Raw genomic sequence first — 18712 nt, 5'->3', positions numbered from 1 at the left:
AAAGACGTCATTTTAAGTGGCTTTGTTGAAATATGTGGTCGATGAGAATATATATAAAATATAAATAAAGAGTAGTGGAGAATATAGAGAGAGTGGACGTTTCTCAGAAGACATGTTTACATACATAATGACGTCCATTACCATCCAATGTCCAAGAATTATGTGATGTTCTCCTAAAAGCTTTTTGTGTCGGCATACGATTGAAAGCTTTTTCGCCAGTCAACCACAAGAATCATTTAATTTTGTCTTTATTTATTTTTGTTTTTGAAGATATTAAGAAAAATAATAGATACGGAAGCATATATTGCACATATAAATCATGATTTTTGTTTAAATATATCAAAGTCGGAAAATGGTCACGATGATGAAATTGTTGGACCAACAGCAGTTGTCAGTCTCTTTGGGTCTTTCTCGTCTACTTATCGTCCTCCGCTGGCTGCAGTGAGTGCCATGAAGCGATCGGTCGCCTAGATAGACACTTGAAGACAAAATCCAACTTGAGAAAAGTTTTACCGTGGCGCCGAGAGCATATCGCTCCAATGCTTGAGTTCTTGGCCAGAAGCACCACAGCCGACGACAACTTTTCCGATTGGATCGTTCGAGCCGACTTGATCGTAATCGAGGACAGTGATGACTACAGTTACTTTCTGAATCTGCTCGAAGGGAACTTCAAAGCTGAATGACTCGTTGTAATAGGGATTGAGAGTATTCTTTTTGACTTTGGCGAGTTTCAATTTGCCGCTTGCAGTAATAAATCAATGCGGCATTACAGAATGATCGTAAACTCATGCCTGTTGTTTTCTTCTTTTTCAGCCGCTTCCCGTTTTGCATAAGGTTGACTTTCACGTATGGATCTGAAAGACCGCAGGCGTCCATCTTCTTTAAATTCTTCGCCTCCAAGATAACCACAGTGAATTTACCCGATGTCGGAACGTATCTGAGAGAGAAACAAACATCTCCCAATTTCTCAGAATCCTGAAATAGAAAATCAACCACTTTACGCTTATAAATAAGTAAAACCTTGTCAGCAGCTTCTAGTTCTTTCGTTGTTTCGAAAATTTGTCCAAGATCGATCGAATTGAGCGGAACTTCAATTTTTCCAATAATGTCATGTTTTCCAAAGCGGTCGAAATCGTAAACGGCGAGGACGACAGTTTTAGAGCCGATTTCTTTGTAGAGCACTGCCAAGGGCGAATCAAATAGAATATATAATATATTTCTCATTAACTCGTCGCATGTAAAAGGGGGATTCTGTTTGACATCAACGAAGAGAACGGTGCAGACGGAGAATTGCACGACAAATTTAGGGCCGTGCTGAATTGACACGCAAATCGAATACCTCTGGGAAATTATCGGCACACATGTTTCGATAGAGTTATTCAGCAAATATCGAGGGTATTATTGATCGGGCTTTCTCGAACAGAGGACAATTAATTTTACCTCGCGACACATAAAAATCTATTCGGAAAAGTATTCATACATCAAGTGCAAGTCTAAGAGATGCTGGAAATCCTCTATGTTGAACATGAATCTGTGTCAAGTGTTTCTCATCTATTTTTTATGTTTTGAAAGAATTCAATCTTCGTCGCGGCATATGCTTGCCCGTATGTCTAATTTCTTTACTTTTCGCCGATCCTTTAAAGTTGAATGTCTCGTCGAAAACTGGGTTGAGGGATTTCTTTTGCACCTTGGTCTCGAACTTCTTTTTCTTGTCTGGAAGGACGTACACTTTTACGTACGGGTCAGAAGTGCCGTTCAAGTCCATCGCCGGGAGATCGTTCGCGTTCATCACGTGCACTTTTAGGTTGTTCGCTTCGAAGTCATAATCTAGAGCATCTCTTGCAGATCCCGCGATTAATATTGACAGTTTACCTAAGCTGAATCGGAGAGTACCCAGCTTCTCCTTTTCCTTTTCTTCTGTGTCTTCCTTTTTCGACACTTCGTCAAGTTCTTCGCCAAGATTCTTGAACTACAAACGCGCCTCGTTTAGTATTCGGAGCATAGAGAGCGCTTCATTACCTGCGACATGTCGATGACTTGTTCTTTTTGGTTTCCCTTCTTCGATTTTTTACGCTTTTTGCTTAATTATGTTCGTCTCAGACTGAATTAATTCGTAATCTCACCAAATGCACTTTTTGCAAACGCATATGAGCAAACAAAAGGTCACGATCGCCGTTATTACGGCAAGAGCGATTACCGCCCATTGTGGCAATCCAGTCGCTTCCTGGATTTTCTCAGTTTCCTGTTGACGGTTCACAGTTATGCTTGATTCTTGCTTTAGTCATGCTTAAAAGAACCTGGCCTTATTTAAAAGCTCTTCAGAGTACTTGACAACGGTGGAGCCAGCTTTCCCGACATTGCGTGTGATACTGTCCACCGTACCTTAATCATTTTTGATAGTTTTATTTCAATGTTAGCACTTATTTTATATATTTATAGGTATCTTGTCTTTTGAAAATCTTACTTTGCAATTCTCTTTTTTGCCTCATCTCGTGAAGCTTTTGTTTCTCTCTCAAGTTTTCTCCTGCACCAGTTGGGTTCACTGTTCTTGGTAAAAAGCTCTTTGCGCAAGACTCTCTTTTTTCTGCAAAGCGCGCCACTATGCGACTTAGTGTCGATGAAAAGGATGAATATTTCAAGTCGATATTTATATTGTACGAGCAGCACTGCCAGAACCCGCAACCATTCAGAATGAACCTTCTCTCTTCAGCTTAAGAGAAGCGATTCCTTCAATTGCCCAGTGTGATTAATTATGCAATCAACATTCAGACGCACTTATTCTAGCCTTTGAGACCAGTTAACAAGAGTTCTATTCAAATGATTTCGCCAATTTATTATTCAAGGATTTCGATATTTTCAACAAGAAAGATTTTTGAACCTTTTCCTGAACTTTTATGCGATAAAACTCATCTTATTAACAAACAAATTAACAGAATTAGACTTGAAAATCTAACAACTGAACATCTAACAAATCTAAATCGAAACATTCATTCGCAAATGACGAAGACTTTAATCCCTCCTCAAGGATCTTTCAAAGCGCGCAATACAATATAAGCACTGCTCCAATATTAGCGGACAGCGGTGCCGCTGAATGGGATTGTTTACTTGTAACAAGATGGGTTGAATTTAGTGATTTCGGTGCTTCGTTCGTGAGCCCATCGACTTTATTGATTTAAGCCTTTGTGCGAAAGGTCTCTGGAGGAAAGGGGGCGCGCTCGTTCTCTAAGGGTAGGCCTCACTCCAATTTTTTACATTTTCCATAGAACCTATAACAGAGAGAAGCAATGAAAAAGGATCCTTCTCTTTCACTAAAATGGTGAGTTAAATTTTTGGCGAATAAGTTTAAAATGAGCTCAATTATAAAACCTCCTCTCTTCTAGTTCTCGATGAAGATTGATGCCAAGTCGGAGGAAATATTCGAAAAAACGAGATTGACGCTGAACTTTTCTCTCGACCTGCCGAATAAATAAAAAAGTAGAAAGTAGAGAGTTCCGATTTGGGGGCAAAAAGCAATAGGGTCGATTTATTTCTGAAGAGCAGGGCCTTTGATAATTTTTTGTTTCTAACACATTGGTAAAGGGGTAAGGATGACAGACTGTGGATGAAATAAAAAAAGAAAACAAACAGCGTCGAAGAGATAGATAGACAAAGTACAGGAGGAGTAAACAATTATTTTGATATTTTTTTGTTGTCGAATCATGGAAGGATTGGAAGGTAGCTGCAGGAAGCGCGAAAGGTATCTATTTTGTTTCGTTTGTTTTTAATGTAGGAAATGAGAGAAGTGAGTGAAGACAGTTTTCCCCAAAACTTCCAAACACATGGCGAAATTTTGAAAGAATCGACGTCAGTTAGTTACGCAACGACCATGAAAAATGGATGATTAATATAGAACGTATTCGCAGTCTGAGTTGTTTGACAAAACAATCTGAAATGATTGCATGTGGGATCATCTTCTTTATTGCATCGTTCGATAAACTTTGCTCAGCATTTCAGAAGCAAGCGAGCTTCCATCTGCAGTAAATGATAATGGAAGGCTGCTCTTGGAACATCTTGAGCCAAGCTTAACAAACCATACAATTTTTCATGGAAGCTGAGTTTTTTGGTGCTTACGAAACTGACGAAAATGAAGAGAAAGATGCAAGAACTTGTACAAACATAGCACTCCTCGTTGGAATCAACAAGGAGAACGTGCCTATTGAGTCTTGCGGTAAAGGGAAAGATAGTGTCTGTTTGAAAACAGCAGTCTTTATGTGAATGAGCTTGGCTTCTTTCCTGGAGGGTCAAGACCCTTAAGAAAGTCATCGATCCATGCGAGTGAGTGTTGAAGGGTCAATTCCACCCAGCATGGAGTAGAAGTGATCTCTTGCACTTTGTAGCCCACGCCCCAGCCTTTCACGAAGCTTCCATTGATGATAAATTACAATTCTTATAAATTATTGTCGCGTAAAAAATATTGATCGGATTTATCCAGTTCCTGAGACGCATGGTGCAGTGGTGAGCGAGATCGGCGACGGCGTTGTATCCGTGGATTTTGGCGGCAAAGAGTCGTTCGTAAAAGTCAGAGGTGTTGAAGACCTCAGCTCTGCCGCGCGAAGGGACTTTTATGATTTTATTTTTCTGAAAATTCACAATTGTCGGCTGTTAGACGAGTTCGAACATGTTATATAACAAAGGAAGTGCATTTCACAAATAAACTTACGTGTTGCCCGGCACGAATATTCCAGTTTTGACTTTGGATGAACACAGCATGATCAGAAAGGTTGTCAAGGTAAACGACTTGGCAGTTTGGACCTCCGGAGATTTTTATCCCTTGCCCGATGTGACAGCGAACAGAGCTGGTCTTGTCATCCCTACTTGGATTCGCGATCGCTCCAAGACTGTAAAAAAAGACTATTTGTCTTGCTTTCAGTAATAAAAAAAATGAATTTGACTTTTTTGAAAGTTAAACATACCAGAATTTAGACCCGTTTTCAGTGTTAGGGTTGTATCCACCGCTGATAAATACGTCTGGCTGCCAACCGAAAAACTTTTCACCGAGACGAATCTCTCGCTCCCAGTAAGCTACTGTAAGCCACGCTTGACCATTGTTAGTGGATGTCTCTCCTTCGTTGGAATACTGCATCTGTCCTTGATGCAGTACAAGGGCTGTTTGCTGGAAGTTGGAGGCCGGTAGAGCCGTTGCCTGCTAAAAATTAAATAGCTTGTTAGTATTGGGATCAGAGTACGAAAATTAGAAAGGCCAGTTTCAGCCAAATCAACAACGACGTCTCACTTCTTTCTACTTTTTATCTATATTGAAATCATGCGTGAAATTGGAGCAAGTAATTACAGTAGAAATAGAATGGGGAAGATGTATTCTCGAAAATAAGATTAAATTATAAATCACAAAGGTTAAATTAAAAAAAAAACTAGAATAAATTTGCTCGACATCTCTTTGATTAAAATCTCGACTGGTTGGTTGCTTCTCTGAGACTAACTTATATTACGATAGATGACGTTAATAATTCCCTCTGAGAGCTTCCCAGTAAGTTCAACCACGTAAAATAGATAAGTTTCAATTCACATGAAAGATTACTTACGTTGTCATAAACCATGTTTTGATTGCTGTCGTCGAACGAATAGCAAGTATCTTGGCTTTGTCTTAAATATAGATGAAGCTATTGTTGACTTTTTAACTTTCGATTAGTGGCTAACAAATATCTGTTATCATGCTTGACACAACAAAAGAAAAATAATAATTCATGGTCGCAAACATTTTTTTCTTACAGTTTTATTGAAGATCGAATGTCCGCTCCGTATTTCGCTCTTTTATAATTAACATTTAATGAAGTGAAGACGTAAGAACATGCAGTTTTTTAGATTCAAAACTCATTCGGATTATTTATATGCGTGACGACTTGTCATGGTGGAGAAAGTAACGAAGTCCTTTGGGTGAGGTAAAATATGAAAAACATTCCAATCCAAATGCAGTTCATTCATAATGAAATTTTGACGGACATAAAACAACCCACTTGATGCAAAAACCTTACCTAATCGAACTCATACTGTAACAATAAGGAGTTCTTCTAAATATTTAATTTTCATTTGCATCAAAATCACAAGAAAAACGTCGATTCGAGTCGCTATTGTTCATACATTTATCATATTCGGCATAGAGCTGTTCTGCCCTTGCCTAGAATCTTACCTATCGACCAGTTGGTGGATGCCGTTCAGTTGTGGTCGCACGCGCCTGATTTCTAGTTGAGGAAATGATGTGATATTTCCATTGTTGTTGGATAGCGGCTTATTTCTTACTTTCTCAACTTTCCTTTCATAATGAAATGGGTTGACACAGATCTCGCCACCGGTCTGTGACATGTCTTAAACCATTACAATAAATTCACTTACTTGCGGCATTTTCACTCGCTTTTCTTTTCAAGACTGTTACCGTATGCATGGCGACATGTGACGATTGCTTGCAGCTCGTGGTACGACTTCACTGTTTTATCTCGCCATATTTGGTAAAATATTACATGCGGAATAGTTTTCTTCTGCATAACTGGAGATATTTGCTCGTTATTCTTTTCTAGTCGATTTTTGTCTACATACCTTGCATGCGTCCATCAAGAGAACGTGGAATTTTGACACAGGCAGTGTCCTGGTCTGCATGCTTCACGCTTCTGATGAGATTTTCAACGATACCCTTTTCTTGGCTTTGGCGGTTCAATAGATTCACGCACCTTTCGGGAGAACAATGAATTTCGAACAGAGAGAAATGAACCATTCCTGCGACGCAGCCTCCGGATGAGCGACTTTTACAAGGTTGAAAATAGCGATATCAACTCAATATTATCACTGTTTGCTATTTAGTTTTGAGGCTGACTGACGATAGGAAATCAGAAAGATTAAACAAAGATGTCTCCAGTTTATCAATACAATTTTAAAGACAGACATATATGGAAAATAATAATGTCTGGACCGGGTGGATGATTCCTTCATTGCGCCGAAAACAAAGTAACGGAGTCAACTTTTTCTAGTCACTTTCAACCGAAGTTCCTTTACGGCGCACTCGTAGAACTGCTGATCTTGAATACTGACTTCGGCGTTATTGATTGAGTAGTGCATTAGGTCGTTGACGATTTGAGTGTCATTTCTGTACCCACAATGTAGTTAAATTATTTCGAACTTGAACTGTTAAAATTTGATAGAATACTCTAGTAAATTTTAAACGAGGTTTACATAAGACTCTAAACTTCTTCAAGATAAAACCAAAACCATTATTTTGCCTTGAGTTATAGGTACTAAGTTTTAACGATTGAACAAAGCTCGTGTTTTGACAGAGTAAGACCTTTTATCACTTCCTGCGTAAAAAGGGTCGCTACTGTCAGACAATCTACTCGCTAGCGGGGCCTTCCCGACTAACCTTTGGTTGGTGTCGACGACCATCGCACTCATCTTTCTTCTGTTGGCCTTGACTCTTATCCTCTGTAGCTTTCGCCTTTCAACAATATGTTATTCTTTGTTTATGTCTCTTGAGCATGTAAAGATATAAAATAGGAAAAGGTGAGTGGCCGAGTGGTTCCTCTGGGTTTCTCTGAAATGGATCACTCTGGTCGCCGTCGAGTCCAGACAGACGGCGACACAACAACTGGTCTGATTATGGTTGTGGTTGTTGTTGTCTACTATTGCCCTTGATATTGGTTTTATATGGCATAGTCCCGCGTCCGACAAGTACATTCGGAGCACTCGATTTCTACTCTGTCGCATTTAAACGCGACTCTCGCCTTCACCTTATCACGTCCATGTGTCGCAACGACGGGCGCTCTGCGTGAGCGCGGCCGTCTTCCTCCTTCTCCTTTACAAAAATCAACTCAAAATACGTATTACGAAAGTGGCAATCAAGAAGCAATGTGCACGGCAAATGTTGCCCTGGGCTCACGGACGAGGCAGAAACTAAGAGCTCACGCATTTTAGTTAGAGCAGCAGTCGGTATTGAGCTGACTCGGCAGAAAATGGATCAGGCGGCCCCAGTAGCACTAGCTAATGTGAATCATGCGTACTCGTTGCGAATCTCTCGACCTCGACATCCGATACTGTTGAGGCTTCAGGGCTTCCGCGATTCTAGAGGATGAACTAGAAATTGCGCGTTTCCCAGTCGGAGAGTCAGAGTCACAATCAATAGTTGGTCCGTCGAGGGAGAGGAGGACAGACGGAGACTCGGCACCGCTTTAATTCAACCTGCGATATTGCATTTGGATACGATCGATGCGCTTGGAAGTCAGCTTTTTCACTATGTCACTACATGAAGAATGCCAACTTCCATCCCTTATTAAAGTCGAGATTACCCTTCCTTATTTCTTCAAGTACGTACAAAACGAAAGCATTTTTTTCAATATCAGTCAGTCATCATCCTGGATTGAAAGTTCATAGATTGTATTTGTCAAATCCTAAGCATCTTTTTTTAATTGTATTAAATGGCAGTTATGAAAGACGCGAAAATATGTCTAACAATAGTATGTTACAAGATAAATGCGTGTGAAGTGATCGCGGGAGAAATTCTAGGGGAGTTCCTTGTAATCTACTTTGTTTCTTTTTCGTGGACGGAGCTCCAAGTCTTCGTCGATTTCAAATATGTTTGTCGATCGTCTACTCTTCTTAGGTGATTGCTGTTTTTCTTGCTCCGCTTTGCATTGCTAAATATTCATGAAAAAACAGCATATTAAAAAGTCCGAACGAAAAAAAACGATATTCTACCACTTACCTTGCAGTACCAGTCACCGCTTGGAATTTTTCTTATTTTCGGTTTGTGGCAGTAAGTGTGGAATGGTGTCTCGCATCCATCGCAGATAATCATATTTTCTCCATCAGACTTCTTTTTGCATTTCTGGCATCGAATATTCTCAATACTTTGAGACCAGTTGATGCATTCTTCGAGATGAATCAAGTGGAGCATTAGTGCGGCAGGTGACCTGAATTGAAGTTACGACTCATGTCCGATAGGATTCTAGCCAAACTAACCGAACTGACAAAAGCGAAGCTTCCCAATGTTTCTTTTGACTGTTGTAAACGGCCTTCCACACTTCATTTTTTTCACGCTTATTTCCCTTTTTATTTGATGCTGTGCCAAGAGGTCGAAGCAGCACATCTTGTCGTATTGCTCTTCTAAGAGCTATGACTGATGCTGCTAGATTTTGCACTTCGAAAAGCTCTTCGCTTTCACTGTTCGGCTCAGACAAGTAGTTTGGTACACGCATCGTCATTTCTATGTCCTTGTCATCATTGAACTTCAGGAACAAGTTTTCGTCTTTTTCGAGAAGAGCCTTCCTGTAATCACGGGAACGAATCTGTTTGCGATCAAGCCAGAATTCGCGGAGAGCTTCGCGCTCCTCTTCGGCCGACTCTAGATCGCCAAAGTCAGCCTTGAATATTCGTTCTTCGAGCTCAAGAATGAAATCACGTGCACTAAAATTATTTTATTAAACGTGATTATAAAAGAAACTTACAGAAGTATTTCTTTATCGAAAACGTCGTGCTTTTCATCAGGCTCTGGTTCAGTAAACTGAAGCAGTTTTCCATTTTTATAGAAACCAGGGCCTGCTTTGTCAATGTCTCGTGTAAGTAGGAAGAAATGTCTTTGGATTCTTTCTTTCAAAGTCTTTTCGCGCTCGCCTCGTTCGTTGAGGCCTTCGTAAAGAACGCGGATCGTTGCTTCTTCGTCGTAAATATAAAAGCCAGGCTCGTGGAGCGCACTTTCTGTCCAAGCTTTCGCATTTTCTGATTGGAGTATTTCTTGTGTCTCGACTTCCATTACTTCATCAGCAGGAGCTGAAGGAGCGGTGCGGCCTTTCGTATTCTCCATGAAGTCGGAAAGCTTTGGTTGTTTCTGAAATTCCGGAACTTTGTAGTTTTCCCAGCTGTCAGCATTCGCCGGAAGAGGTATTTCGTTTCTGTTGGGCACTTCTACAATCAGTCCGGGCGAAGCTGATGAGATCATGTAGCGACGATGAAATCTATCAGAGCCAAGATAGATTGGGCGGAATGCTAGAAGTTGTGTTAGTCAAGGTCGTTTCTTGAGAGTCTACCTAGAGTGATTGTTTGAATTCTTGCATTGGCATCGTCGATACTTGCTTCAGTCTCTTGCTCGTTGCTGGCAGCGAGAGACTCTTTTTCGGCTATGCTCGTTTGCAAGTCTTCGATTTTTCGGAGAGCTACTGAGTTTGGATTGGGATTCGCTTTCTTCATTTCCATCAGATCGATTCTTATTTTGTGTAGTTCTTGACCTAATCGAACCTTTTCCTCTTTCGCGTTTTTTCTAATTTCTTTTATTTCTTCCGTTATTTCGAGGATTTTCTCGTCCATCTCGTCTTGGTGGTATCTGATCTCACCTTCAACAATCAGAACGTCTGTCAGGAGCATGACGAGCCGTAATCTTTCTTCCGGAGCTAAGGTGAAAACTGACTCAGTTTCCAGCTTTTTCAGCAAATCAATGTGCTCATCGCGGCGAAGTGCATTGAGGAATGTGCTATCTGTTGTCTGATATCCACCGCGATACTTCATTCTGTTACTATCGATGTCATTGCTGGGATTGGCTCCGCCGGAGAGCAGGATCAAGCGCAAAACTTCAGTGACGGTAGTTTCGTCGATGGTGTATTTGACAGGGTAATCCCCAAGAGCCTTCGCGTAGAAAATTGCGACTTCAGTGCAAGAGTCTATCACTTCATCGGCATTAAATTTGGAACCGATGGGCCACGCCTTTAAAAATCATTGAGCAAATATATCCAATTTTTATGACGAATACCTCGTTTACTACTGTGGTAGCAACATTGTCATCCAGAAACGGAGAGTCCGACTGGCGGCAAATGGGGTTCGCCTTCGATTCCGATTCTTCTTCCTCTTTTTTCGTGCTATTTTGCAAAGAGCCGAGCAGGTAAATTAAAACATCGCAGAAGACGCCATCGGTTTTAGTTTCTGTGAGCATTTTGAACGCATCTTCCAAAGAGAACTTGCTCATCTTCGTTTCCCACTCGACGGAGTCAAGTGCGCCGTGGAAAGTGCGCAGGAATTCGCAAAGGGTCAGTGCGTCGGCCATGAATTGAGCTGGCAGTGGCGTTTCAATTTTCAGTGGCGACGGGAGTTTGTGTTGACTCAGATCGTCTAGAGTCTCGTCAGTTCGGATCATTTTCCACTCTCTCTTCGCCTGTGCGAGCGCTTTCTTAGCCTCTGCCAGGCGTTGCTCTTGGCTAGCGGCTTGGTCAATCTTCTCTCGTCGCTGCCGTTCTTCTTCCTCCATCCTCTTCATCATCATGTTTTGCATCATCTTGTTGTTGAGTACTTTTTTTGGCGCTACTTTCTTCGGCTCCATCTTCTCGAATTTCGGCTCTGGCCCGTTGAAGATTTCGCTCCATTTTGTCTGTTCTATTCTGTAATTTTTCACGCTATTTGGCAAAAGAGCGTAAGATCTATCTTCGTCGCACTGGAATGTGTGCATCTTAAAATTTCACTGATTCTAGAATTGATCTGCCAATGTTTTTTACCTTGAGAATATAGCAAAGAAGAGGCTTCGAGAGATTACGCGATCCTTGCTTAATGTCCTTTGCTTTCACAGTGATCTGCTTTTTCGGAGACTCCTTGACTTCTTCCCCCTCTACTTTTTTCTTCCTGCGCTCGGTCGACTCTTCCAGGGTGTAGACAAACTTTGATAGGCCACCAGGGCTCATGTTTTCCTTCTCCAGTCCGACGTATTTCATGTCTTCGACTTGGAACTTTTTGTTTTGGTGCTTTATTTTCTCGCCTCAAGTGAAGCTTTAGCAAAATTAATATATCAAAAGTCTTTACCAAGAACGTAGATATCTTTGATTGCGGTCATTATTTCATGAGCGAGTTTCTGTAGCACAGTCCGTCCTTTTGCTTTGTTTGCCAAGAACAAAATCGCTCTTGTCAGTCTCTTGTCGACCTTCTTGACGGCTGCCTTGGCCTCCCGTTCAGACTGCACTGCTTCATCGTAGGTAATGTTGCTCTTGCCGGTCACTTCGCAGCTCCAGACTTCAGTGTCCAGTTGAATTTTGCGGCCGGAGAACGCTTCGAACGACCTAAAGCGCAATCGCTGAGCGCGAGTTGATCAAATTGAAAGATGATACCTGAATATCTCCCCAGTAACATCGCAAAAGTAGACCTTCTCATCGTCCTGTAGATTTTCGGGAACATCAACTGGAATGAACGGGCCTCGATTTAGCAAAGGCATCGCGAAGCAAAAGTCTCCTACTTCGGTATTTGCATATATGAATTCTAAAAACAACACTTCAGCATTTAAAGGAAGGTTAGGGACGAGTCACGTGACAGGTTCTAGAGGAATTTTTAGAGCAAAACAAGCGATGATTCTCGAGAGATCAAGGACGGGGAAAGAGCAGCGATTTTCTCTCGTCCGGGTTTCGATCGCAGGTTTTGGCGCGCCCGTGAAAAAAGCGTGATTGGCCCCCTCACACAACGCAACTTTCAATAGCGCCGAGAGAATCTACTGGAAGTCAACCAGAAAATCCCCAATAAATGGCCCAGGGCTGGGTGCCACGGAATCTGCGTTTTCCCGTGCAAACACGGTTTTAGTAGGCGCTTAACTGAGCAATCGGGGCGATCGATGGGGACGCTTTTCGTTCTTGATTTTTGAATAAAAAAGCGGTATCAAAAAATACGAAGTATTTTGGTTTTAATTAGTAATGATCCCTGAGGGTACTAATATGTAAAGAAAAAACTAAAATTATAGGCTCACTCCGCTTTGTGTTGGTGCTAAAAACTCACAGTGGCCAGGTACGGGCATGATGTCAAGCTGTGCAAATAGGATGCAAGAGGCTTAGCTTGCTGATTTTGAAGCTATATCACACCGAGCGTTGCTCGAAATTGGTGCTAGGACCAGTCTCTGCAGGACATCGCAGCAGGCTGCGCGTGTCGGTGGGACCGTTGCATCCTATTTGCACAGCTTGACACCTGCCTGTACTTGGCCACTGCGAGTTTTTAGCACCAACACAAAGCGGAGAACCCCAAATTATAAACAATAAGATGGAACCCAAGCACAGTTTCTCAGTGAGGAGTTGGATAATTTAGGCGATTTGGATACGGAAGAATTACGAAAATACGATGACATACCTCCATCAAAATCAGAATGGCCAGGAGATGAGTCCGATCCAGGCGAGTAGTCCTTTGAATAAAACTGAGCGCATCGCCGAGGCCTGTACATTCTTTTTCGTCCTCTCAGCTGACACTTCCCAAGTCACAGATAACTTCCATGAGATTCCAAGACTTGGGAACTTGGCGCCCAGGGGCGCGGGAAGAACGACCGCGCACGCGAGAACTGCTCTATTCTTGAGACCGCGCGGCGTTTCGATTGGTCGACCACAGTCACGCTGCTCCACCAAAAATATATCCTGCATATACTTGCCAATTTTTTGCTAATTATTAATTTTTTCTTTTTGCAGAGAGCCTGAACGAAGAAGAGGCCAGAGCGAAAAGCCCACATGACCTACTACTCTTCGCATCTAAGAATAACCGTGTCGATATTGTCAAAAGTAAGATAAAATTTTCAAATTTGCGAATTTAACTTAAGAATTCAAGATTTCATGAACAGTGGTCAGCTTTCCGCCATCATCAACAAACACGACGAGGACGGGTACACAGCCCTGCATTGCTGCGCCTATTCGAATTCGGTCGAAGTCGCCTTGCTCCTGATCGAGTGTGGGGCAGAGATCGAAGCGCGCAGCGGAGACGGATGGACGCCGCTGCACTCCGCCGCCAGATGGAACAACGACGAAATGGCGAGCATCCTCCTTTCGCGCGGCGCGGATGTCAACTCAAAGACTAACGGAAACCTGACAGCACTACAGCTAGCCGCGTCCGAGAAAGAAATGCTCAACGTTATTTCCGTTCTTGTAGCGGAGCCCCATTGCGACGTTTCAACTGAAAACGGTACGGGCGAGATTAGTCTCCCTTTTCAGGAGATTAGAGCCTCTAATGCAGCAAATGTTGATGATTAATTTTAGACGGGGGTGACAGTGCCCTCGACCTGGCAAGACGATACTGCGGCTTTGAAAGCGCGCTTTTCTGCAGAGACGAGTCTTTCTTCCTTTGAAGATGATTATCAGCCGTCGAAAGATTGAGTTTTGCACGATTTGATGAGCCCCTGCCATGTTCTTATTTTATTTCCCTTTTGACGAATTCCTTATTCAGATTGCTGAAATGAAAGGGTTTGTCTTTCACGGTCTCAAGATTCCTGAAAAACTCACTGAAGAACGACTCTGCGAATATCTTGAATTAGGTTGGCAAAGGAATAAGAACCCGCGGAAGAGGCTGGATGGCTGGAGGAAGTACATAGGCTTCTACATGGGACAGGGGTTCGACACTGACGAAGACTGGAGCGAGGATGATTGGAACGAGAATGAACGAGCCTCCACGCCACTGTCAGTAGAAGATGGCGAGGAACGCAATGAGATGCCCGAGCTCGATGAAATCCAGTCTCAGCTCAGCCTCAATCTCAATCTGCTGGCTCCGGAAACTGAATTAGAAGAAGGAGAGAGCGGGAAAGAAATTAATACAACGATGGAGGCGCAGACTGGAGCTGTGTCGAGTGAAGCTAGCTTGCCCAAACTCGTCCCTCTCCAGACATTCGAAGACACTCCGTCAGAGACGGAAGATGCTCGCTCAAGCGAGCCTGTCCCTCACGTCGAAATCGTCGAGCATACAATCAGTAACTTCGAAAATTCCGCAATCACAGGACTGATCATCTTTTAGAGCTTGAAAAGGTCGGCAATACTCCTTTATCGATGTTGATGGCGGTAGCGGATGCAAAAGTAAAGGAAAAAGAGAAGCTTGCTCAAAAACGAAAGAGTGCCTCTTCCCAGAACGAAGGTTGATCTTTTTCGCTCTGTGTAAATTGATTCCGAGTTTTAGCCGAGCCGGCAAAAAAGTATAGACGCTCAGGAGCTCGGCAAAGCTCAATCATCAGCTTCACCGCGAAGAACAGAACGGCGGTCGTCCGAACTATCCGAAAGTTCGAGCCCGTTTCATCTACACGGCCGTCGTCTCCAGCAAGCTCTGAAGATTCACAGCAGTCGACTCTGACGAACGATTCCGAAGGTGAAAGAATAGACGAATGCTTGAGGAAATAATCGTTAAATTTAGACCAAGAATGCAAGAAGTGCGGCTGGATTGATAGCATCCCGCGCGTTTACCAAAAACAGTTGGGCTTCAGGAAAGGATTCAAACTAACCAATGTCAAATCGCCCGCTGATTTTGACGGTGAAAGTTGGAAACCTGTTCCAGGAGAACTGCGCTATACGAGGATGAACATAAGCACAAGCACCAACTGCTCACGTGGCGAAAGAAGACAAAGCTGACTACGCACAAGTGTTCATTCGGCGAAATTCAAAGCGGCTCAGTTCTAAGCATGGACCCAGAAGGTTGTTCTTCCTTTTTTACTAGAGAGTAAACGAGTTTCATTTTCAGTGAAGCCGCTTCTGGAGTTCGTTGACGAGCTTCTTGGCGAATACGTCCGAACTGCTCCTCGACGGGTCTTCTGCGCTATCCACAAAGGGATGGTGATCGGAATTGTAGCCTGGCAAGGCTGCAAGAGAGCAATGCTTGGCAGGATCGGCGAGGAAGGCCAAATTTGGCAACTAGCAGGTCAGGAACGATTCGACGTCAAGCTTGCTATTGATCGCATTTGGGTCGCTCCTGGTTGGCGACGAAAAGGTGACTTCTATTCGTCTGTTATATTACCACTTCTTCGCGTGAATAGCCAAGGCAAAGTGGCCGAGTGGTCTAAGGCGCTGGATTTAGGCTCCAGTCTCTCCGGGGGCGTGGGTTCGAATCCCACCTTTGTCAAGCTTTTGCTAATCAAATATTTTCGATCGATTCTTTTTCAAAAAGCTCTCGTTCAGGTCTCGCCACCTTCCTCCTCGACAACATCCTCTACCCAGTGAAGATAAAAAAGGAGTTGATGTGTTTCTCGGACCCGACCGCCGACGGCTCCAAATTCGCCACAAAGTATTTTAATGGACGTGTGCTCATCGCAGAATGAAACCTCACAAAACTTAAAGAATTCCATCTATTTCGACCCTATAATTGTTAGCTGATAGTCACTCACACATTCCTCTTGTCAAAAGACATTTTTATTCGTCTCCAAATTTCACGATAGGTAACAGGTAAGTATGCTCACTCCCTAAAACTATCTTATTTTGTCTTACTTAGAAATTACGTCTAAATTTTTTATTCGTTCTGGTGCACTTCACAGATTCCACACTTGTCAGATCAAATGATAGCCACAGAATGCGAACAACTGGTCTTTTAGTTCAACCAACTTTTATTTGTTTCATTTATCATACTTTCATTTATCATACCCCTTAGGTTCCCTTTTCCTTCCATAGTTTTTCCCCACGCTATTTTTGTACGAAGCCGTTGTTCTATCATGTTCAAACTGATTGACAATACACTATATTTAACTAAAATGAGTTGTCTTGATGTGTCGTTGTGTGTCTGAGTGAGAATTAATCAGAATGAATCGAAACGCTCGCAAATGGTGTCGGCAGCTTTCCGCTGTCGCGAGCCAGAATTACTCGGGCAAGAAGGACTCGGGCTCTTCGAGCTTCTCCTTTAGCCCAGTAGTTGCGCCGGTCGTTGCAGGAGTCATGGCGTGCGCTTTTCTTGAAAAGGAAACGGTCCACGCCAAGGAGAATACGCTTTCAGTTAGGGTTAATTGAATCGCTACTGCTTGAGTTCTAGTACCTTAGTTAACCCGACTTTGAAGACTTTCAGTTGAAAGGAGAAGATGCACAGGAGGAAGCGCCTGTGGAGTCGCCTAAGCCCGAAAAGAAAAAGTTCAAGCAGAAACGAATGATGGAGTACGAGAATAAGCTGCGGCTGCACTCTAACCCAGATAAAGTTTTCCGATACTTTGCCACGGTGCAAGCAGTAACAGACGATGACCGGGCGAACGAGGTCTACATGACGCCCAACGATCTGATCAGGTCGCTCACTCCCGGCGGAGATCTCCAGCCAAGCAACTTGCAGCTCGATCAGTACAAGAAGATCAAGACAGAAAGAGTAAGTGACCGATGAAAGAACGGTATATCCTTCAAGTAGACTTTCAATTTCTAAATCTCCTGCCAGCAATTCAATACTAAAGTGCGTTTAGGACGTTACTGTAAGTAGTCGATTGATTCTTTGTGTATTTGGCATTGAGCTAACCTTTGCGAGTTGACAATCTTAACAGAGCATCTTCTCTGCTATTTCAAATTTGTTGATTTTGATTTAGAAAGCGCTGAAAATGTCGAAAAAGGATCTTTCGAAGCTGGAGCCGACCTTTCAGAATCTCGGCGGCTACATCAACTTCGAAGACTACATGTTCATTTTGATGCTGTTGACGACGCCTCGGCGCAACTTCGAGATCGCCTTCCGGATGTTCGACCTCGACGGAAACGGCGTAGTCGACTCTGCCGAGTTCGAAAAAGTCACAGAGACGATCATGAAAGGAAAGGGTTTGGAAATAATCATTTGAATAAAAACTTCGCTTCAATTTGAAAAATCAGTTTTTAACCCCGGGAAAGGAAACACTGTCGTCAAACGTCACCGAAAGAAACGCCAGTCAAATATTTCTGCGTTTTTCTTTGGCGAAGACAAATCCCGTTCGCTCTCTTCGCAGGACTTCACCAAGTTCCAAGAGGAGCTCCAGAAAGATATTTTGAAGATGGAGTACGACTTGCTCGAAAAGGGCGAAAACGAAATCGCCAAAATGAAAGACTTTGGAATGATGTTGATCGAGCACGCGCGCATGGACCCGGACAAGACCAAAAAGATCCGCAAACGACTGAATAAGTTTTATAAAAAGAAAAAGGTATTCTCTTTTCTTTTGTCTTTTGCATATTTTTGGGAAGGTGAAAACTGTCAATGAAGAAACTGGGGAAGAAGAAATCCACTTCGAGCAGAGAATTGACCCGGGTATTCACTTCGACGAAGTTCTGAATTTCTTCAATTTCATAAAATCGATCCATGAAATCGAGATCGCGTTTACTTTCTTCGCCATGGCCGTAAGTAATTCATCTCCCTTTTTCTTTCATACTTCAATCATCCTAGGGCAAAGAAGTCAACGAAGAAATGATGACGTCGATTGCGAAAACAGTTTGTGGTGTCGATCTCAAGCCAGAGCTGGTGGAAATGATCTTCCTCATTTTCGATGAAGACGGGAACGGAACCCTTTCGCACAAGTAAATCAATTTGAAAGTTTAAGTTTATCGAACTCTCAGGGAATTCATCGACGTCATGAAGAAGCGGCTGATTCGTGGGCTGGACTCAAAGCGAGAGCTCGGTGTCTGGAACAAGTTCTCGGCACTGAGCGTCTGTGGCTACGAGGCGTTCGCCCCTGAGTCCGTCAAAGTCTTCGCCGAAACTGTCAAGTCCGGAATGAGCCAAGAAGGAAGCACGAGTTCTTTCGGCGATTAATCGATGCAAACTACCTCGGATATATTTATTTTTCAAGTTTTGACTTCTGTACATACAAGTTTTCCTCTTTCTTGCTACTTCAATTCAATTTTCAATTTCGATTTTCTACGTTCCACTCATTTTGACCATCTTTCCCAATGCGACTTTTTGTCATTTTTAAATGTGACTTACCTCAAATATATATTCTTCTGAAAAGCCGTGTTGATCACGAGCGTTTTAACTTTTTTCTTGCAGTTTCACTTGTCCGTGTTTT

At 42.7% G+C, this 18712-nt stretch overlaps 6 protein-coding genes and 1 non-coding gene across 17 annotated transcripts; 4 read left to right on the top strand and 3 right to left on the bottom strand.

Annotated features, from left to right (window-relative positions):
* Window positions 1-295: 295 nt before the first annotated feature.
* Window positions 296-2285, bottom strand: LOC145709168 (synaptotagmin-A-like). Its single transcript, XM_081786849.1, has 9 exons — window positions 2277-2285; window positions 2124-2242; window positions 2020-2080; window positions 1873-1969; window positions 1624-1827; window positions 1021-1181; window positions 792-975; window positions 514-718; window positions 296-467 (listed from the first exon to the last, which is right to left on the bottom strand). The coding sequence occupies exons 1-9, from the start codon at window positions 2283-2285 to the stop codon at window positions 416-418; spliced, it is 1092 nt and encodes a 363-aa protein (XP_081642975.1). The 3' UTR covers window positions 296-415.
* Window positions 1163-18679, top strand: LOC145709650 (calcium uptake protein 1, mitochondrial-like). The gene is made up of 8 exons (XM_081787345.1): window positions 1163-1173; window positions 16507-16700; window positions 16762-17064; window positions 17276-17496; window positions 17572-17854; window positions 17895-18047; window positions 18094-18224; window positions 18264-18679. The coding sequence occupies exons 2-8, from the start codon at window positions 16518-16520 to the stop codon at window positions 18457-18459; spliced, it is 1470 nt and encodes a 489-aa protein (XP_081643471.1). The 5' UTR covers window positions 1163-1173; window positions 16507-16517; the 3' UTR covers window positions 18460-18679.
* On the bottom strand, window positions 3482-7893 carry LOC145709649 (SMAD family member 3-like). Of its 10 annotated transcripts, none has more exons than XR_014134921.1 (16): window positions 7770-7892; window positions 7403-7477; window positions 7040-7132; window positions 6761-6795; window positions 6589-6687; window positions 6428-6538; window positions 6310-6359; window positions 6185-6231; window positions 6030-6065; window positions 5767-5805; window positions 5580-5640; window positions 4953-5185; window positions 4700-4877; window positions 4477-4617; window positions 4111-4402; window positions 3483-4060 (listed from the first exon to the last, which is right to left on the bottom strand). XR_014134921.1 is itself a non-coding variant. In XM_081787338.1 (15 exons), exons 1-15 carry the CDS (start codon window positions 7781-7783, stop codon window positions 4247-4249), a joined length of 1365 nt encoding a protein of 454 aa, XP_081643464.1. In that variant the 5' UTR covers window positions 7784-7893; the 3' UTR covers window positions 3482-4246. The 10 variants fall into 10 exon arrangements, 8 of the variants coding, with proteins under 8 accessions (XP_081643464.1, XP_081643462.1, XP_081643468.1 ...); XR_014134922.1 differs by having other exon boundaries at window positions 3483-3925; XM_081787338.1 differs by having other exon boundaries at window positions 3482-4402; window positions 4953-5182; window positions 7770-7893.
* On the bottom strand, window positions 8410-13296 carry LOC145709648 (bromodomain adjacent to zinc finger domain protein 1A-like). The gene is made up of 10 exons (XM_081787335.1): window positions 13117-13296; window positions 12117-12264; window positions 11815-12068; window positions 11514-11770; window positions 10778-11467; window positions 10062-10731; window positions 9483-10020; window positions 8998-9441; window positions 8741-8948; window positions 8410-8672 (listed from the first exon to the last, which is right to left on the bottom strand). The coding sequence occupies exons 1-10, from the start codon at window positions 13205-13207 to the stop codon at window positions 8538-8540; spliced, it is 3435 nt and encodes a 1144-aa protein (XP_081643461.1). The 5' UTR covers window positions 13208-13296; the 3' UTR covers window positions 8410-8537.
* Window positions 12390-14147, top strand: LOC145709654 (ankyrin repeat domain-containing protein 49-like). 2 transcript variants are annotated; one of them, XM_081787347.1, is made up of 5 exons: window positions 12390-12531; window positions 13047-13158; window positions 13446-13535; window positions 13582-13932; window positions 14007-14147. In XM_081787347.1, the coding sequence occupies exons 1-5, from the start codon at window positions 12523-12525 to the stop codon at window positions 14093-14095; spliced, it is 651 nt and encodes a 216-aa protein (XP_081643473.1). In that variant the 5' UTR covers window positions 12390-12522; the 3' UTR covers window positions 14096-14147. The 2 variants fall into 2 exon arrangements, with proteins under 2 accessions (XP_081643473.1, XP_081643474.1); XM_081787348.1 differs by having other exon boundaries at window positions 13047-13162; window positions 13450-13535.
* LOC145709653 (uncharacterized) lies at window positions 14203-16473 on the top strand. The gene is made up of 7 exons (XM_081787346.1): window positions 14203-14710; window positions 14755-14871; window positions 14914-15099; window positions 15145-15216; window positions 15288-15422; window positions 15469-15714; window positions 15903-16473. The coding sequence occupies exons 1-7, from the start codon at window positions 14203-14205 to the stop codon at window positions 16040-16042; spliced, it is 1404 nt and encodes a 467-aa protein (XP_081643472.1). The 3' UTR covers window positions 16043-16473.
* TRNAL-UAG (transfer RNA leucine (anticodon UAG)) lies at window positions 15765-15846 on the top strand. Its single transcript has one exon. It is a non-coding gene; the product is annotated as a tRNA-Leu (tRNA).
* Window positions 18680-18712: the final 33 nt, after the last annotated feature.

This window comes from Oikopleura dioica, chromosome XSR (genome assembly GCF_907165135.1).
Source record: "Oikopleura dioica chromosome XSR, OKI2018_I68_1.0, whole genome shotgun sequence".
NCBI lineage: Eukaryota > Metazoa > Chordata > Appendicularia > Copelata > Oikopleuridae > Oikopleura > Oikopleura dioica.
The sequence above is the reverse complement of the archived record's forward strand: the minus strand, read 5'-3'. Positions and strand labels throughout refer to the sequence as shown.